Genomic DNA, 17062 nt, shown 5'->3' with positions numbered 1-17062 from the left:
CTTAAACTAGGAATAGTGATATCTCACAATACCCATATGGGAAAGGCAAGATAAAGGACGGTTATGGGGAAAACAGGGGCAAAAATCAGCATGCTATTTGTCTCCTGGGCTGTAGTAGTCTCTTATCAGACCTAGGCACATTGCTAGAAAATTATGCATTAAAGGCGGATATAATACTCTGAATGAGCTTTTGACAATTAAAGGGTCTTAGGATTTGTGTTTCTTCCAGTTACATCTTGGTATTATATTAACTCTACTTGCTTTGTTCAGAGCCTTTGTCTCGTATTACTCTCTAATGCCAACCTTCTAAGCCTTACCCTTCCATAATGGGGGAGAGAACCTCCTTTTCTGCTCCTGGCTGCTGTCTGGAACAGCCTCCTGTTCTTCTCTGGCTCGTTGACTCTGCATTCCATTTTGGCTCTCTACTGAACACATAGCTTGCTTCTCTCTCCCAGTGCCATGCCATTTCCCTTCCTCGCAGCTTTCTTTAAAGTTATTAAGCTTAGCAATCCTATGCAGTAGTCTACATATATGTCGACAGAGATATCTCTGGATTTTTTTGGGTCCTATTATTGTGCCCTATTTAATCCTATTGAAACTTTGCCATATTTGAAACTAATCAGGACCATCAGACATTTCATAGTGGCAGGGCAGGCCATCCTGATGGCGACCTTAGGTAAGCTGGAAAGATCAGTTTGTTACTTGGATTGTTTGGCAACAAAAATTCCCTTGCTCTTTCATCTTCATGTGCTTTTCTCATTCCTTGATAAGTCTCTGTCAGTGTTAACTGATGTACAGCTTTGGAGAAGCCAGAGTTTCCCTTGGCAGGTCAAGAGAAGTGTTCCAACTAACTACACTTTCACTCTTTAGATAATCCTTTATAGGCTCAAAGTACAGCCCAGAGGATCCTAGCATAGGATTCCACCCTCCTCCCACATTTCCCCTCCCATAAAGGGCTATTTATTGGTGGGACCTGTCCCTGAACCTGCCCAGCTGTTTCTACAACCCCTTCCAACCAGCTGCTGCCACTGCTGCTATTCCATGCTCTCCTTCTGCTGAGAAGGACAGATGAGCAGCTCCCTGGGAAGCTAATGTTAATGCATGCATTTAGCAGCTAGTGGGGAATATATAGCAGGGTGTAGAATAGGGATGTGACCAGCAGCTTTCACCTCTCCACAGCTAAGCAACTGATCCCTGACACCTTCTTAGGCTCTGCTAACTGGAAAGATGAGGAATGAATGCAACCAACCCAAAAAGCTAAACAGTTAGGTAGGATGCAAAACCTCATTGTAAAACAAAACCTCATTGTAAAACAGTTTTTTGTGTAAATGAGCCTGCTGCTATCACCTTCATGGATTCAGGCTTATTAAACACACCAATTCCTTGAGTTTTATTGCTAGCTTAACAGAGTCTAGGATATATATATTTTAAGTGTCAAAGAAATGAGAAGTTTGAATCAACAAAATCCACGATGATAATTTTTTAAACCTATCTTTCTATTGAATAAAGTAGTAGAAATTTCAACAAGAAGTAAGAAATTCATTTTTAAAAGCTGTTCTGCCTCCCTTTTTATTCTGAAGTGCATTACAAAGCAAGTGATATCAGGTTAAGATCACCCGGGATAAAGAATGTTAACATATAAACTTTAAGTAATCCAAAAAAGGGCAGGAAAAACTCAATGGGAGTTGATAGCATGACCAAACATTTGACAACTACTGAATAGTCATAATAATCAAACAAGAGAAGCCACAGAAACAGGAAAATCTATCAGTAAAGAAGCGATGGAATTTGACTCTAATAAGCCACACGTTTAATAAAGCAGAAGATGCATTGTTTCTACAAATCCTCTTGAGGTCTTCTCTGGACATTGATATCACTGGGTCAGCAAGCTAGTCTGATCAATTTAATTTTCATTTGAAGTTTAAATAAAAGGCATTAAAGCTGTGTTTGACTATCAGTTAGTTTCTTAAGCATTATAGGAAAAAAGATAAGTACTGAATTGGCCGATTTCTTTCTGACATTAACTGGAATACTGATGGTCAGAAACTATTAATTTCATTGACTTTCCATTCTTTTTGACTCTTCAAATTGAATTTCAAAAGTTAGTGGACTTCTACAAAACTGAAATGTTGAGTTCTCATAAATTGTTTTTGATTCTGTAGCAATAAAGAATAATAAACAGTGATCTACCATTTTGGAAGCATTTAACAAACACCACTTAAATTCCTTTAAGGACAATGCGTTAATAGGAAATGAAAAAATAGCTATGTTTGGATGCTTATTTCATGTTTAAAGTGTAATAAACAGTATTATTTATGTTGCTTAGTATACTGTCATAGCCCCATCTCAACAAACAGTGAGTATTAATTGATGATGATTGCTGTTCTAGATCTATCCTACTATAAAATATATTTTATATGGATCACAAAGGTCAGAACTCAGTTATGCCTCAGACAATGAGTTTGATAAGATTCATCTATTAAGTTTACTTTCTCTTTGTGTAAAAGCTTTCACAACCTTAGAGCTACACATATGCAAATATTGAAAATGTTCTTTTTAGTTCAAGGCTTTTAGCAGCCCTCCTTAACCGTTTCCCACCCATCCCCCCCCTAAAACACCCCACCTTCCATCATATCTTTGACTAGTGCGTATAGTAGGGATTCAGTAAATGGTTATGGATGACGATAGGGGAGGTGGCCAAGGGAAAAATTTTCAATGCCAAATCACATTTCAATGCAAAGGCTATTCTACATTTTCATTTTTTGATAAAAATAGTTTTGAAATTGCATATATATTTAAATGCAAAAGTTATGTGTTCATATCCTTTTTGTTTCAAACATAGCATAATGCATTTGGTTATTAAGTATTCCCTTACTTTTTATTATAATTTTATTTTTAAAATTTAGCCTCCAGGGTCCATGTGTCTTGGTGATTAACAGTTGAATGTATGAGATGTGGAGGTAATTATGATCTGAACAGGAATAAACAGCAGACTTTACCAAAAAAAGAGAGAAAGAAATCTTAGAAACATCTGCATAAATGTAATATTTCCGGAAATAAATGTATGTGAATAACATTGGGGAGGGGGGAAATCAATATTTATACCACTGTGTGATGAAAAAAAATTATATAAAATAAAAAATCAAATTTCCTTTTTTTGCTTTATTTACCCCATAACATCCAAAAATATTCTCCCCCATTCAGCACTATTGAATTGCTAAGCTTTTCTGCGGACATTAAAAAACACTAATTTAAATAACACCGGGAATCCGGAATGCAAAGGTTAAATCTACGGACATCTGATTAAGTGCCAAAAAATGTTACCTCACCAACACAGTAAGCAAGCCGACCAGTCTCAATGTGGGTGACCATTCCTACTAAGGAAATTGCTAATGGGACATAACTAGTATTTGGGACTTTTGTTCCAAAGATGCTTTTTCATCTTTTATTTATACATTTTTGGTTTCTCCCTTTAAGTTCATTATGTTGGTATCTTCCAAAAAATGATTCCTTTGGGAGGGACAGTTAATTTGCATAGCAAAATGTGTCCCAGTGTAAAATGTGTCCATTGCATCAATCAAGATAACGAATAAGTTTGTAGAAATCAAGAAAAAAAACTATTTCTAAGGTATATATTATACCAGGTAAGTTTCCCTTGGAAATATCATTGTAATGAAGGCGAAATAACCCAGGTGAGGAAACCCCCCCACAACACCTATCCTTCTAAAATAGACTCTTTCTTTTTACTGACATTATCAGTAAAAGTTACAGTTGATGCTGTGAGTTTTCAGAAATGTCAGTAATTGTAAAACTGTATGATAACTAATTCTTATAATTTTGCAGGTAAAATACAGGAAAACCACACTAGACATTTAAAATTTCTCACCCAGACAGTACCTGTTTTGATGGCGTATTTTAGAGTTGTTCTGCAGTTGGACAAAATATTCCCTCCAGGGTCTGGGGCTGACTGCCAGTTCCCAATGTGTATTCTTGAAGAAGCTCATTCGGGTAATGGAAATCAATCACCTTGGTTGAATCTATCGAAACTCTTCACCACATACTGAAGTAAAATGTCCATTACATCTTGGAGAAAAGACAAAGTGGCCACTTCTCCGTTACATGCTGGCAACAGATCGTGGGGAGACAACCCCATGCCAAGAAATTTAAAATGTCATACACGTCATTGAAAATTCATGTATATACTCTTGCTCAGAAAAACATTATGGTATAATTTCTTCTGCAAAAAATGCAGAGTCAACCTTATTTTGTTTGTATAAAAAGAGATTTCCCTCTGAATTCCTATATTTTATACCTATGGGGGGCCCTTGGAAGTAGGAAACATTTTCCTTCAGCATTTTCAGGAAGAAGCTTATAATAAGAAGAAATCCAATAAGCAAATTCTAGAATTCATTCTTACACACCATCGTAGTGGCTTGTTTGGGAAACCTTTGCCCTATCTGGGCGTTGGGCACAGGTTCATTTTATTTTATTGTTACATTTTTACGTTAAAAATCTCTCCTCTGTGTATAGGGAGTTGTCTGACATGAAGGTAAAAATGCACAGTTGAATATGCGATGGGAAAATGCTACTGTATTTGGGAAAATCCTTTGATTCCAGAGACCAACCAGATTATGTGTATGTGTGTGTGTGTGTGTGTGTGTGCCCGCGCGCGCGCGCTATCGCTGTTGTCGTCATTCAAATAGAATTGTTCTTCCTCGGAAAATTGTTTTCTCCATAAGATAAGCTCAGTAGCCATTGGTATACCATATTAGCACAGACATTGACCGAAGTTTCCCGGGTTAAAAACGCCTAGTCTTCTTCTTGCTCTTATAATGGCTGGGCACTAAGTTTGCGGGGGGAGGGGCGTGGGGGAGGGAAGGGGACACCATTGTATCTTTTGACTTTCAAGGTACTGGAAGGCCATAGTCAAAACCCAGTGATGCCATGCGTAAGGCAGCATCGTGATCTTGACCTTCCATCTGGATCTAGAGCAATTTGCCTTTGCCTGTGTTCTGTATTGATTTGGGGGAGAGACGGGTGGCGAGTCTAGAACTGCTCACGGGGTGGTGGTGGGGAGGCAGACTTGGTGCAAAATGTGCGAATCGGTGGCAGAGGAAGCCCGTGATCTAATACGTTCAGAGGAGGACTGCTTTCTCGAATCACCCCTACTTGTCCCCATCTTCCCACTCTTCCCGATAGCCTCACCCCCCCCCCCCATGGGGCTCGGGGTCTAGTCTGTGAGTTTGAGGAGGGGCAGGAAGTCTGGGTGAGCTAGTGGGAGGGGGCACCTCTTGCGCGCGTTTGCAGACTAAGACTGTAAAGCGCTCAGCCCCGACGTGGAAAGCCACTTTGCCTTTACCTGTTGAGTGTAAACACGCGTAATTGAGATCCATTTTGGGGCAGCTACAGGGTTTCTGATTGCAAGTACAGACAGTCTTTTTATCCGTTGATCCCTGAGTCTCCTTCTCGCTGCCGGTTTCCATCGGCTTTTCCGCGTCTCCATACAGCAAGGCTGAGGAATCATGCAGAAGATGGAGCGTCAGTCTGCGGCCTGGAGCCCAGAGGGACCCCGCACCGCAGCCCCGGTACTCTGGCCATCATCGGGCAAAGGCATTTGAGGATCTGGACAGTTTGAGTTTAGTTTTTTGTTTGTTTAGTTTAGTTTAGTTTTTAAAATGAATACCGACTACTTAGTTAACATTCTTCCCTTCCAGCCCCTTTCCCCTATCACCGGATTCTGTCATTAAGTCCCAGGGCTTTATACTTACCACAGAGTTTGTTTCCAATGCCTCCGGTGAACTTCTGGGCAACCTGGCACCAGGCTCTTGCTGGAGGAGGGGTGAAGGAGTAGGAGAGACAAACAGAGGTTTGAATGTTTTGATTGACCGAAATCAAGAAAGTAGGACTGGGGTATGGAAATGTTAAGTGTTAAAATGGAAAAATTTAACAGACTTTTACCTAAGATGGAGTCAGTGAGACCTGTCCCCACTTTGTCTTAAAGATCCGTTTCTCAGCCCAAATAAAGGGGCACAGAATTACCTACTTCCCTTCCACTTCAACCTCGTCTCGGGGAAATGTTCTCTTTGCTACCCCCCCCATCTCTCTTCCCTGTTTCATTCATTCATCTTCCTTTCCGTCCCCCCCCCATGCCCAGTCTCTTAATAAATCACAATTCTATAGCGATTTAAGATTTTCAAAGCGCATTCTCCCAGCACTTGGAGGTAGGCAACGATTGTCCGCATTTTAGAGTAGAGTTACTCAGACACACAGAGAGGATGTGTTTTAACTCAGGGCCAAAAAAGCTAAGTCTCTTCTTCCCCCAGCCCTGGAAGAAGGTGGAGGAGGTAAGTATTTAAAGAGCTGAGACCAAGGTTGGAGAGACACTTGTGTCTTGGGGGCTCCGGTCGCATTGGGGTGAAAGGAATACAGAGATGTATGAAACCCCTCCGCAGGAGACAGGTGAACGCATATGTAAAAGTAGAGCTCAGAAACTTGAGTTTATTTGGGTCAACTGGGCAAAAGATAAGGGATGCACCTTGAGTACTTTTCATGCTGCAGGTGAAAACAAACCATCACCACCAACAACTACAAAAGACAAACCCAAAACAAAAACGAAAAACGAAAAACAAACCAACCGTTTTCCCTCTCATCTCTCCCTTTGAAACCCTGCTTGTTTCCGTCTCAGCCACGTCCCCAGCTCCACAGGTCAACTGTCCTGGTTTTCCAGCTCCTTACCTGTGCTAGGGTTCTCCGGGTCTCCGGAGCCATCTTCGGACCCGAAGGACCAGAAGCCAGAGCCCGTAGATGCCATCCGCGCTGCGAAGCTGGTACAGGGAAATGAGAGTGCCAACTGCAGGCGAGAAGCTATCTGCTCACTGCCTGCGTGCTTGTGCGTGAGTCTGAGCGCGTGAGTGTGTGAAGGAGGCAGAGATCACTCTGGGGAGTCCCGGAGTGACCGTGTGGGTGGGTGAGTGTGTCACACTCAGTAACTCTGTATGTGTGTACTAAGTGAACAGCAGCGCTATAGGCAGCAGCTGCGCTCAGCTTGGAACCCACGCGGGGGAGGGGCTGTATAACGGGAGCGGGGGGGGGGGGAGGGGGAAGGGTTAGGTAAAGATGTCTCTTTCCAGCCAAAGCAAAAGGGACCCAGAGGATGGTAATGGGGGATACTCTGATAGAAGGAGAGTATGTGATTGGGAAGGAAGTGAGAGAGAAAGAGAGAGAGAGGGAGGAGGGAGAGGGAGAGGGAGAGGGGAGAGGAGAGGGAGAGGGAGAGAGAGAGAGAGAGAGAGAGAGAGAGAGAGAAGAGAGAGAGAGAGAGAGAGAGAGAGAGAGGAGAGAGAGGATTGGAAGATGGAGGTGAAGAAAGAAAGGAGAAGGGAGATGGAAGTGTGAGGGAAGAACACAAGATCGTGAGCGTGAGAGATGGATAGTGGTACGCGTAAGCTGGAACAAGAGGTGTGAGGTTCGGAAGCAGGGGGCCAGCAGGAGCAGGAATGGGTGGTGGATGTGGGGTGTGTAAGCGCGTCCTCAGCTATTGGCCTTTGGCTTGACAGTCGGGAGAGAGCTGTCCAGGGTCTCCTGAGAGCGTCCCGGAGCTCAGTTCTCTGCAACCGCGCCTACTCAAGAATGCCTAGCTAGAAGCAAGTCAAGAGCTTTAGATACAGAAGGGCTTTGGAGAGGAGCTTTATTAAATCATTTTTCTGTTCTTTTTCGTTTGAGGTACTGTCTTTGGGGTACCTAGGGATTAATAGGAAAAAAAGGGGGGAGAGTAGCTACTGAGGGCCGTGCTTTTCTACCCGCTCCCGTACTAGGAGTTGAAGGGGGTGAGATCCTGGGAGTTGAGGCAGAGATGAAAGAGGAAGTTGGGGAGATGTGGTCTCAATTCTGGGAGGGCAAGACTCCGGCGGAATTCTGGGCAACTGCTGATGGACTTTTGGCGAGGAAGCCGCTACCTTTTCTAACCGAGGGGCGTGGGTGGTGCTGATGGACTCATTTCAGCTCCTTATTAGGGCCTAATGCCAGTTTAGCGAGCCGTTTCAAACCTCAGGAGAGCGCCCTTTCTGCCGCAGCTGACCGCCCAGTAGGGGGAATGGCCTGTATATGAGAGACAGGAGGCTGGGGTGAGAGATCGAGGTTTTGACCGAGGCAATTAAATTCCACGCGGGAGACTGTTACTGTGGAGCCCAGGTCTGAGGAATAGCAAATGAATATTTCTTAGGAGGGGGCGAAAGCTCAGAGCTCCTATGCTTGGGGAGATTGGCGTCTCAGGGTCACGCTTTGACCTTGGCCCACAGAAGCGTTGTCGGGTTTAAAGGGACAGATGCCGAGGAATTAAACGTGCCATGTGCACGTGAAGCATGCCATGAGAGAAAAAGAATAATTGGAATTCGAGGTGTCTCAAACTCAGATGTATGTCTGTTTTCTAGACCATAGCTTGAAAGGCACTGGCTGCAGCACCACGGCCTTCAGCCTATTGCTTTATATTTGTAGTCGTAGGAAAAAGACCCGCTCCCCCCAAGAAATTCTCAGAGTGATCTGATCCCTTCATCCCGGGATTGAAGGAGTCTTGTTTTTTTCTGACAGCCTGTGAAAATCGTATCTGCCTCTCTTAATAATGGGGAAGAGAAGTCAGATGCCTTCCCCACTCTATGGCCCCAGCGATTTCTAGTCGGAACAAAGGGAGACAGCTCTGTTGATCAAGCCATCCTCCTGAGCTCCAACTTAGATATGTAGCTACCATTTTTGCTGGCTTTGGGTTGCACCCACTGTACTCGAGAAGACGAGATATCTTAACCATTTTTAGAGGAAATGGTCCGTCTTTGTACATCTCTATATGTGTGTACAGCTTTATTTGTATGTTTACTGCCTACCTCTCTCTGTACTCTGGGCATGAAGGTTATTTCTTTGGTTGAATTTGTGCTTAGATTTATTTTACATTCAACACCGGGGAATTCTATTACATCCACCCCAGCTGACCGCTTCTGCAGATATCGATGTTTCGAACTGAAAAGCAGCACCCGTCACTTGGTCTTTTGTACAACTCTTTCCCCAACCTTCCCGTCGTTCCACCCTCCCCAATAAAGGGCGCACCAGCGCCCATGGGACAAAATGTCCTTGGACTAGAAGTCGAATAGGTTCCATAGGACGAGGATTTGAGGGACAGAGAAGGGGAGTTTATCACCCCCGAGATTGACTCGTAGGAGGTGAGGCATAGAAGAAAAGCTTCCACGTCAGAGGATCTGGTTTGCTTATTGTCCTCTTTCATTACAGCTCAATCTGGGGGAGGCCAGTGAGAATCGTGGAGTGACACATTAGATCGACATTGAAGGGTCACTGGAAGGAGTGAGGGATAGAGTCAGGATGACACACGCACGACTGAGAAGGAAGAAAAGAAAATCGTGACTCTCGGGGTGGGGGCGATTTGGATAGGCTGGGGAGGAGGGGGTAGTATCCAAGAGCTCTCTCTTCCACCCCCAACTCATCAACTTCCTAGGTTCATGAACTACAACAGCAATTCCAGGGGTCAATGACCTTGCAGCTCAGCATTCTGTAAATGAGGAAAAGAACAGGTTTTCGGGGAACGTATCTCCTAGCAGTACACATCTGGATCGAGAACGAAACTTCTTTATTTAAAGCCATAACAAAAATCTACTCTCGCGAATGCTCGGCTTTAAGTCAACAAGCTGGAAGTTGAAATGATTTTCCCCCGCACTCCGTGGCTAAATGGTCCGAAAAGATGCATTTCCATTAAAACAAATTTTAAAAAGAGCCAAGAAATAAGTGGAAGAAATGGATCAAATCTATACCGAGTTTTCAAATTCCAACACCTACATCTCACTTGCGGCAAGGAGAAAAAAAAATGAGAGTGAAGATTTCATTTCCTGTTAGGAAGCTAATTTTAGATACATATTAGACCCCAAAACTCTAGACTTCGTTTGGGTGTTTTAGGGATATTTATCCTTTTATTTAGAAACAAGAGTTTGGGGTGTCTTATAGGGATATTTTATCCTTTTATTTAGAAACAAACTGGATCAGAAGCACCAGGGACCTAACTGTGTCTTCTTATAGAATTTCCCCCCCTCGACGGTATTTTCCTTTTAAAAAAAACACTCGGAAAATATCTGTTCTCTCTCCCGCTCCGTCTTTTGTCTCTAAAGTGAAGGTTATATGTACAGTAATAGTTCACAATAGGGATCCCAGTCTCGAATAGAAATACAAAGAGAGAGAGCCCGGGGAAAAACCCTTTCTAGCCCTCGTCCTAGATTATCAGCAAGAAAATCTCCTTTTCAAAGGAGGGAGGATGAGGATTTTCATAGTAACCCGTCTTTTTGACTAATTATTTCTCCGTGTACGTTAACTAGTAAACCTTTTCCAATTCCACTTAGGCCGTTTGGGGGGAGGGGCACAAGGCAACTGAATGAAGGCCCGAGTGAGTCGCTTCTTGCCCATGCCCACTAATCAACGACATCTTCTAGGGGGCGTTCCTTGTTCTTATTTCACCTTAGAAACCTGACTGTGCCGAACTGTAGCAGATTGTCTGAAGGGAGTCGGTGTACAGCCCAGTTCATTAAAGACTGAACGTATTTACAAAGGAAGGTTTGTCATGGAACTGTTTCTTGGATTAAAAATTCAGGAGTTGTTCTTTCTGAGGCAGACTCAGTCCTGGAGGAGAAGAGAGGCTATTGATACTTAAGAAATACCCACAGCTGTACCTTAGCTGGAACTGAGGAACTGGGAATAGCCACAGTCAGCTCTGGTCTTGGTTAAATTGGTTAGCTTTGGTTAGCTCCCCAAGAGAGAAATCTCTATGGTGTGTGGCACAATGGGGTGGTCAGAGTCTCAAGAAGAGAGTAAGCTGCTTTGTTTTTTTTCTATCCTGGCCAGCACACCACTGTCTTTCAAGAGAGGGCCCTCAGCTTTGGGGGAAATGGATTTATAGAATTTAAGTTCTCAGAAGCTAAAGGAAGTACAGAATAACTGCCTCTCTTCCCTGCCCCCTCCCAGAGCCCTGGGGAGAGATAAATAAATGCTAGGTCACCTCTTGACATGTGGAGGCCCTGGTCAGCCCCAAGAGTTTTGGTCTTCCCCTTCTCACAGCAAGAGGCCTGATGGCAAAAATGAAATGTCCCCAACCAAAGGAGACTGTGCTTTGACTGCAAGCTGCATGTCAAAACCAATCTCAAAAGCTCTGGGAAGCCTGAAGGGACTTGGGTTTCTTCCTTCATTATTCAGCCACTCTTATTGAAAACCCACTAGAACAAGGCTGAGGGCTAGTGCTATGGTGTAAGACAGATCTAGGAACTACCCTTGGAAATCTTATGTTTCATTTGCCTAAGGAGAGGAAAGGCCCCCAAACTCTCTTCCTGAAGTCCTTCTCAGGCATGCTTGAGACCTAAGGGAGTAGAGATAATGTTAGGCACACAAGACTTCTTGAGAACTCTGTACAACCCAAGTGTAGTCACTGGATCTACTCCCATTGTGTCCTCACCTTTTCCAATCCTCCTTTTTCTCCCCATTTTTTTTAACCATCCTGCATGGAATGTCTAACAACCAGCTCCAGTTCTGTTCTCTGTAGGTAGATGTAAAAGAGTGAGAAGTGTGCTGGAAAGGCAGCCAGATGAGCCCAGAGCTACTTATGGATAGCAACATCTACTAGGGGGCATTGTTGTCTGTCACCTTCTAGAATATGACTTAATAAGCCAATTTAAATCTGAGCTCCTTGCCCCTACCTGCTACCTGGAATTTCATTAAACAGATACATTTAACAGAAAATTTTTTAACAAGATATAAAGAGACCTGGAGCCCATAGAATGTTTAAGAACGAAACCTAGAACTGGGAGTCTAAATAAGGAGAAACACGTTTCCAGAAACCCAAAGTATTCTTAATCAAAAAAGACTGCTCCATTGATATTCACCAGCTGCAGTTCTATTTTACCTTCACTTCAGATATAGGGGAGCATGTACCCACCTTTTCCAGTCATCGAAGTTAAATTCTTGAGCAGCCACCAGAGAAAATATTTCCCAAAGGTTTCTTCATTTGTTTTGTAATTTTAATAACAAAGGTGGTGGAAAAATAGGTTTACATCATCTGAAGCACTCAAACTTTGCTGGAGACTTAGCCAGTTAAAGGATAATGCCCAGCAACCAGTTCAATGGCCTTAGAAGGACAGAATTCTGGGAGAGGAAATATCTCTCTAGACACTCGACCTTTGAATAGTGGTAGGGAAAAGGTGATGGTCATGCTGTCTTGGTCTTCAGTTCAGTTTTGGCTAGGGAGTCATCCTCACAGCAAACATGAGCCTAATTTACAAGTTAAGTGAATTATTTTTTAAAAATAAAAAAAAATTTTTTTGGGAAATATTAAGACAAGCAGTTTTCAATTGAAGGTAGAGAAGAGTGCATTTACCAACTGCTCTTGTTGGGATAAAGGTTTCCCAAAGAAATGCCCTCCCTGTCGGTCTCCTGATACCTTGTGACAATCAAGAAAACTAAAAGCCATTGACATGCAGCTGATGGGAGAGACTGGCAGTGGACAATGGAAGAGAATGTTCCTGGTCAGATATGTCTCACATTTTCTCATGGTCCAGAGGGTGTAGCATCTCCTGATTCTCACAACTGTGAGTTTGTCCTTTCTGGCTGTCTTTCTGTGCCCCTGGGTGGATATCTTCCCTATATTAAGGGGCAGGGCTCCCCAAATCTGCCATTTCTGGGAACTCTGGTTATAAAGCAGGAAGGAAGGCAGCCCCAAACAAGCAAGGAAATATGCCTTGTCTAGGCTAGGGAAGACAAAAGGTGATAGCAGCAACAAGCCCTGGAAATGGCTAAAACTGCTGGACTAGTCGACGGCGCTGGGAGGTTTTCCGGAGCAGTTTCCTGTAGTCATAAGGATTATCTCCAGGGACTTCTCCTGAGTTTGCCATAGCCCAACAACTGGAGGGGGTGGGGTGGGAACAGAAACACAGAGAGGATGACAATGTTAAATCTCAAAGTTTTGCAAACAAGGATTCCCTTCCCCTAGAATTATATGTGTGTGTATACATACACACATACATAATTTAGATATATACACATATATATCTATTATATATACCTTAATATACAAAGACACATACATATACATACACACATATATAAAATATGTCAAATATGGGTTGCTTTAATTTTTTTCTCTAATCACATAGAATTGGATTAATGGACTACAAAATGGGTTTGCCTTCTGGAATTTCTTAAGTCATCAGATTTCAAAGTTGATGCTGTTTGCACTTGGGGAGGTGCTCCACTGGGATGTTTTTCAGGAGTATCTGTGGGGCTTTAGGGTTACACCTAGCAAATTCAGCTAGGAGTTTTTTTAGACCTCTGAAGTCAATTCTCTCTAGCAGACATAACATCCTTTTAGATCCAAACACCTGCAAAGCACAGCTAATGATAACTAGCATTTCTATAGCATATTTATTTATTTATTTTTTAATTAAGTGAGGCAATTGGGGTTAAGTTGACTTGTCCAGGGTCACACAGCTAGTAAGTGTTAAGTGTCTGAGGCCAGATTTGAACTCAGGTACTCCTGACTCCAGGGCAGGTGCTCTATCCAGTTCGACACCTAGCTGCCCCATTTCTATAGCATTTTAAGGTTTGCAAAGCATCTTCTATGATTTAATTTTTATTCTCACAACATCTAACCCTGGGAAGTAGGCTTTTTTCATCTCCATTTTACTGATGAGGAAGCGGAAGCAGAAAGGTGTTAATCATTTGTCCACAGTCACACAGTTAGTAAGTATCTGAATTCAGATTTGAACTCAGGTCTTCCTGACTAGATTCTGTGCTCAATGCAGTGGGTAACTCAGTTGCCTCTGCTACTGAACTGGAAGAATGGAGTAGAAGAGAGACTTATGGGTGTAACTGTAGACTATATGGGTTTAAAGAGAGATGGGAAATGAACTATGTCTTTATTCAGGTGTTGACATCAGGAAAATTTTGGTCACTGTTAACTCCAACTGTTTTAAATACAACTGGACCCTAAGTTTTATCTGTTTTGTAGTAGAATTAACACTGGATTTGGCCTCAGAGAAGGCCCTAAATTTTCTCATCTGCTGATTACTACCTGTGGTAAAACCTTGAACACATTTTTTTTCTTGTCTATTTTGTCATGAGTTGTCTAATTTGAAAATTAGGTTGTTGTATCAGATTTATGGGCAACTAATTGCACAGTGGATAGAGTACCAGGCCTGGAATCAGGAATACCTGAGTTCAAACCCGGCCTTCGGACACTTAATGAGCTGGAAAAGGAAATGGCAAACTACTCCAGTATCTTTGCCAAGAAAACCCCAAAGGGGGTCACAAAGAGTTGGACACAACTGAAATGACTGAACAACAAAAAACAGATTTAGGTTTGGAAAGGGCATGAGAGGTCATTGACTCCAACCTCTTTCATTTTACAGCTGAGGAAACTGAGGCTTAAGGTTAAGTGACTTCCAAGGCAGGATCGGGATATACATCTTCATGATGCCCAGTCCAGAGTTCTCTCCTCTATGATGCTTTCCATAGGGTGACTAGATTGATCTTCAGGATCCCTTCCCCCTTGACATCCCATGATTGCATTTTAAAATACTTCTGGGTCCCAGTATCAAGGTGTATGGTGTATATTGTGTTAAGTTCTTTGCTTCTAATTGCAAACCTTCACATCTATCTTTGTACCCTCTTTGGATGTTCCCTATTTTCATACAGGCAGGTGTACTGGATAATGTTTCTCTGCTTTTCTCTGCTAGTTTTCATCTGCTGGCAAATATGCCCCATTCCTAGATTTTATTAAGTTTGGAGGATTCTAATATACTTTTCAGTTGGGTTTATGGATGTATGGGGCTAGGACTAGAGGGCAGGGTGATTCTTAAGACACTGGTATAAGAAACCTGCTGGGAAAACTGAGGCTCAGGGGAATTAAGATTATACAGTTCATTACAACTAATAGGCCAGCAGCCTTTTCATCATGCCAGGCTGGTCCTATTTGTTTGATACTTAAATTACTTAAGTCAACTTGCTTAATTTCATTTGGTTCACATGTATATGTCTTGCCCAAATTGATTGTAAGCTCCTGGAGGACAGGTATTGTCTTATGCTCTTTTGTCTCTAGTTGCATGCCTAAAACATAATTATATACTGTTATCTGACATCAACAAATCTCATAATCCTGCCCCATGCTTTCTATTCAATCTTAATTAGAACCACTCCTTAATATGAATCCTACACTGTAGACAAACTGTCCTTACCATTTTCACCTCATGCATATGTTCAATAAATGTACAATGAAATAATGAAACACATGAAATCAGTGCCAACCAGCAGCTACTATAAAGGCTCATGGCTGGCCATTCATAATTTGCAGACATGCATGCCATGACAGGCACCCCTGGATCAACAGACAGTAAGTCAGAGATACAGTGCCTTTGCAATAAGTGAAAAGGGATGTGTTCTTTGGTGGGAGATAGCACTCTGCTGAATAAGGCATCCTGGTTTATGAAAATGGGAAACAGGCAAGGGAATTTTGGGAAATATGGGAACTCTGGGAAAGAAGAAAATTAGGGGACAAGGAAAAGGAAATCTCAGCCTGCTTCATTCTGGGTCTAAGAAAGGAAAAGAACATAGGGCATTATAGTAGTGGAGTTACTCTTCCATGCTGAAAGGATTTAAAGTCCAGGTGCTTAGGATCTTAGTTAGATTATACTAACATTACTATTTTTTATTTCTTACATTGCATTTTTCTCTTTCTCATCTTCCCTTAAATCTCAAAACTTCACAAAGGTCTATTAGGTGCCTAATACTTCTGAAATAGAATCATTAAAGCTAATCCTATCCTGAAGAAGGAACCAAGCCACAGAAAATTGGTTTAAAGGACTCACTCAATGTCAAGCAGGGTCAATGGCAAATAAATTAGACCTAAAATGCTTGCCAATAACCACCTGAACTCTCTTTTCCTCAGTTTTTTTGCCTGATGCTCCTGCTTCCAAATAACTGGATACCAGAATTGAATAAACAATGATCGATCTAAAATTACATTGACTTGGTTCTTAAAAATAATTGCATATGGCTTCTTGGTTCTATCCCTTTTGGTTTTACTCACAAATTGTCTTTTGGTTGCAATATATAGGGTATGGAAAGAATATCTAAAAAGAGGTGACACATGGTATGGTGTTGCTTAACAATAATAACAACAACAACAATGGTTCACATTTCTATACTATTTTGATATTTCAATGGATCTATATGTCTTAGTGATGTGCCTAATCTCTCTCAGGGTAGCTCACAAATAATCCACATCCTATCCTGCAGGACCCTTGTCCATGTTCCCTCATGCATTTTGTTGGTCTCTGTCTGTCTTCCTCCTCTTCTCTGTCTTTCTCTGTCTCCCCCTACTCTTCTTCCTCTGTCTCTTTTTCTCCATCCCTTTTTTACATTTTTTAGGGCATCATTAAGGGCACCACTAAGGACATTTTGTAGGTATCACAGCATTGCTATTCAATTGTTATTTCTTGTTTTTGGTTTATGACTAGCCCACATTCTTTTCAGAGTATGCATTTCTCAGATGATATCCCTTAGGCCATAGGATTATGGATCTAGTGCTGGAAGGAACCACAGAGGTCATCTAATCCAATCCCTTCCTTTTACAAGTAAGGAAACTGAAGCTGAGGAAGGTAAAGTGACATTCACAAGGCCATATAGGTAAAAAGTAGCAGGACCAGAATTTGAACATAGATCCTGTGACTCCAAGTTCAGTGTCCTTTATACTGTACCATGATATTAGTATCATTGGAAATATGTTTCAGCATGTTTATGTTCACCATACATCTTTACATGGCCATTTGAGTCACCTATAATTTTGAGTTTTTGGAGATTGTAGTATTGTAAGATTCTTGACTATGACATATTTTATATAAAAGAAATAAGTTTAGCTTTAATATGCATTTAACAAGTCTCTCATGCATATGTTAAGATTATGCAGAATTCCTTGATATGTAAACACATGGAAGATTTTTTTCAATGACTCTGATTATTCATGTTAAGTAAGGCA

General features: G+C 42.0%; 2 protein-coding genes across 2 annotated transcripts in view; both read right to left on the bottom strand.

The window, feature by feature from the left end:
• Window positions 1–7047, bottom strand: part of GAD2 (glutamate decarboxylase 2) — an 86449-nt gene extending 79402 nt beyond the window's left edge. Inside the window, 6 exon segments of the mRNA XM_043967151.1 lie at window positions 3898–3946; window positions 3949–4035; window positions 4037–4136; window positions 5362–5512; window positions 5769–5828; window positions 6736–7047. Of these exon segments, the coding sequence (XP_043823086.1) occupies window positions 3898–3946; window positions 3949–4035; window positions 4037–4136; window positions 5362–5512; window positions 5769–5828; window positions 6736–6811 (523 nt within the window). The 5' untranslated portion in view covers window positions 6812–7047.
• A 4450-nt stretch (window positions 7048–11497) lies between these two features.
• MYO3A (myosin IIIA) overlaps window positions 11498–17062 on the bottom strand; it is a 350362-nt gene continuing 344797 nt past the window's right edge. Inside the window, exon 34 of the mRNA XM_043967196.1 lies at window positions 11498–12933. Coding sequence (XP_043823131.1) covers window positions 12825–12933 — 109 coding nt within the window. The 3' untranslated portion in view covers window positions 11498–12824. The remainder of the gene's footprint in view (window positions 12934–17062) is intronic.

Source organism: Dromiciops gliroides, chromosome 5, assembly GCF_019393635.1.
Source record: "Dromiciops gliroides isolate mDroGli1 chromosome 5, mDroGli1.pri, whole genome shotgun sequence".
Taxonomy (NCBI): domain Eukaryota; kingdom Metazoa; phylum Chordata; class Mammalia; order Microbiotheria; family Microbiotheriidae; genus Dromiciops; species Dromiciops gliroides.
The sequence above is the reverse complement of the archived record's forward strand: the minus strand, read 5'-3'. Positions and strand labels throughout refer to the sequence as shown.